Source organism: Gavialis gangeticus, unplaced genomic scaffold (assembly GCF_001723915.1).
Source record: "Gavialis gangeticus isolate Ggan-Ray unplaced genomic scaffold, GavGan_comp1, whole genome shotgun sequence".
Classification (NCBI taxonomy): domain Eukaryota; kingdom Metazoa; phylum Chordata; order Crocodylia; family Gavialidae; genus Gavialis; species Gavialis gangeticus.
This window is the reverse complement of record NW_017729024.1, coordinates 110,274,482-110,277,276: the sequence shown is the minus strand read 5'-3', so window position 1 is coordinate 110,277,276 and position 2,795 is coordinate 110,274,482. Positions and strand designations below refer to the sequence as shown.

The 2,795-nt window shown below is 44.3% G+C and overlaps 1 protein-coding gene across 2 annotated transcripts in view; it reads right to left on the bottom strand.

The window, feature by feature from the left end:
- Window positions 1–2,795, bottom strand: part of PSIP1 (PC4 and SFRS1 interacting protein 1) — a 55,886-nt gene that overhangs the window by 7,217 nt on the left and 45,874 nt on the right. For both annotated transcript variants that reach the window (XM_019517558.1, XM_019517559.1), the window contains 2 exons: window positions 2,657–2,758; window positions 2,193–2,412 (listed from right to left, as the gene is read on the bottom strand). In XM_019517558.1, coding sequence (XP_019373103.1) covers window positions 2,193–2,412; window positions 2,657–2,758 — 322 coding nt within the window. The remainder of the gene's footprint in view (window positions 1–2,192; window positions 2,413–2,656; window positions 2,759–2,795) is intronic.

Genomic DNA, 2,795 nt, shown 5'->3' with positions numbered 1-2,795 from the left:
GCCAGCACAGAGGCAGAATAGGATCTTGGAGTCATTACTGACTCAAAGATGAACATGGGCCGCCAATGTGGGGATGCAGTCAGAAAGGCTAACTGCACCTTGTCATGCATCCACAGATGCATCACAAGCAGGTCCAAGGAGATGATCCTCCCCCTCTATGTGACTTTGGTCAGGCCCCAGCTGGAGTACTGCATCCAGTTCTGGGCGCCGCACTTCAAGAGGGATGTGGAAAACATGGAGAGGGTCCAGAGGAGGGCCACTCGCATGATCAGGGGGCAGCAGGGCAGGTCCTATGAGGATAGACTATGGGATCTGAACCTATTCAACCTCCAGAAGAGGAGGCTGAGAGGGGATCTGGTGGCCATCTATGAACTGGCCAAGGGAGACCAGCAGGCAATGGGAGAGTCCCTGTTCCCCCGAGCACTACCAGGAGTAGTGAGGAACAACGGCCATAAGCTGACAGAGAGCAGATTCAGGGCGGCTAGGATCTGGAACCAACTTCCAAGGGTAGTGGTCCTCAGTCCTACCCTGGGGGTCTTTAAGAAGAGGCTAGATAGACACCTTGCTGGGGTCATTTGACCCCAGCATTCTTTCCTGCCATGGCAGGGGGTCGGACTAGATGATCTGCTCAGGTCCCTTCCGACCCTGCTAACTATGAAACTATGATATTCCTTCAGCCAGTTCTGTCTGCACCCTAGGATGAATTTCATCAAAGTCTGCTTTTTTTAATTCCTTCTAGTTGGTCAGGAGCACTCTCATCTACTCTTTACTTGCGATCTACAGCTGTTCTTCTTTGTATTAATTTGTTTTAGTTTTCTTTACCAGAGGCTGTGCAGGGAGAGGGGGGAAGCTTTCCCATGAAGGCCATGTGGAAGTGCTAATATAGTAGGAGGCTACTTAAGAGTGCTTACACAAACCTTTGCTGCACGCTCTGTAGTACCTGCGTAATCCACTTCTGGTCATATTCTACCATGATGCATTAAAGTGGTTAGGACACTCAGAAATTACCTCCCTTTTACACACCCAAAAAAGAAGTGGTCAGTAACATTTTGCAGTAGGGATCTACCTGGCCCTGGGTGCAGGCTGCTTCCAACCTGTGTTGCGCTGCCAGGGCTGGAGCCACCAGTACCCCTGGCAGTACCATTGCTTCTCCCTCCTGCCTAGGTGAAGTCCCCAGCTGCTAAAACACCATAGAAGCCCCTTGGCTCTGCAGGCTGTAGGTTTCTAAACCCTGATTTGGTAGGTACCCAATTCTCCTGACAGTCTTTGGGCCATCCCAAAGGAGTTGAATACAACTTTTTTTGGTTACTTTTTATAGTATTTTGGCCTCTACATCCATTCCTACTGGAATTCCTTCCAAGTTCACTCTGACCATTTTCAGGGTTTCTTTTAATACTTATTTCTATCCCCACCTTTCCAGAAGTCGTTAAGTGCTCAATTCCCCATATATTTAAATCTTCTGGATGTTAACTACAGTCTAAGGTCTCTAGCAAAACAGTCAGCTATAGACAATAGCACGTGAAATATGTCCGCCCTATTACTGACATTTTGCTTTAGCTAGGACAGAACTCCTAAAGAAAATACAGATAATTGCTTTCAGTGTTTGAAGACATGCAAGATAACAGGCAACTACATTTCTCTTAACACTTATCTTGCTGTTCAAAAAACATAAATCAGCAATATTGAATGTATGGGGTAAAGACACAACCACCCTTCCAGCCATTTTCTGGCCATGGAACCAACAGCATAAATGTTTCAAGAGAAGGCACGTTGGATGCTAGATCAGGAGTGGGCAAAATGCAGCCCGGGGACCAGATGCGGGCCCACCAGGCTATTCTATCCAGCCTGCAGGACCCCTAAAAAACTTAGAAAATTTATATTAATCTGCCCTGGGCTACCTGTCATGCAGCCGTCTATGGCTTGCTGAAACTCAGTAAGCAGCCTTCCGCCCAAAACAATAGCCCCTGTGCTAGATGAATGTTTGTAGCTTGCTTTTATGTTGTTAGCCTATGGGCCGATTTTGCAGCGAGACATCCTTATAACCTGCCTACTGAGGTCCAGGATTTGTTCCAAAATAATAATAAAAAAAGAAACCTATATTATATTACATAACATTTGGACTACAGCCATCTGGAATCGAGTTGTTTAAGATGGAGATGGTGGGGAGTGCATTTGAGGAAGCCACTACATACCTGTTTGCTCTTTCTCTTTTTCCGTTTTCTTATTTGTGCCTTTCTTCCACTGTTCTTTGGTTTTGTTTGCTTCTTCATGCTGTTTCTGCTCAGCAAGTGATTTATTCAGCACTTGAGAGAGGACAGAATCTCCTTCCCCAACCAGAAACATGGTCTTGAACTTGTTGTACAGCATGGTAGATTTCTCCATAATAACTTGGCTAACCTTGAACTTTCGTATCTGAAGATTCACAAATGAAATGTAACCAGACCTATATGCATATCTGCTTTTTAAATTTTTTGAAGTTATGCTCATCCTCCTTTATTAAAGGATACATAAATTGCTTAATCCAGTAAAATTCATTCAGAATTTAAAAAGAATGAAACAAACATTTTCACAAACTAAGATAAATAAGCTTGAAAACAATGGCTTAAAATCAATCCACTGAACTTTCGAAAGTTTTTAGGGTAAAGCAACATCTTACTTTCTTGAGTGTCAGAATCATCTCTGTGTGCTTCTGAGCTTGTTGCATTGTGACTTGAAGTGAAGCAAGCTCATCTAGGGCCTCAATGCATCTGTTCACATCCTGTACAAAAATGAAGCAGTCGGTTTCAACTTTAACT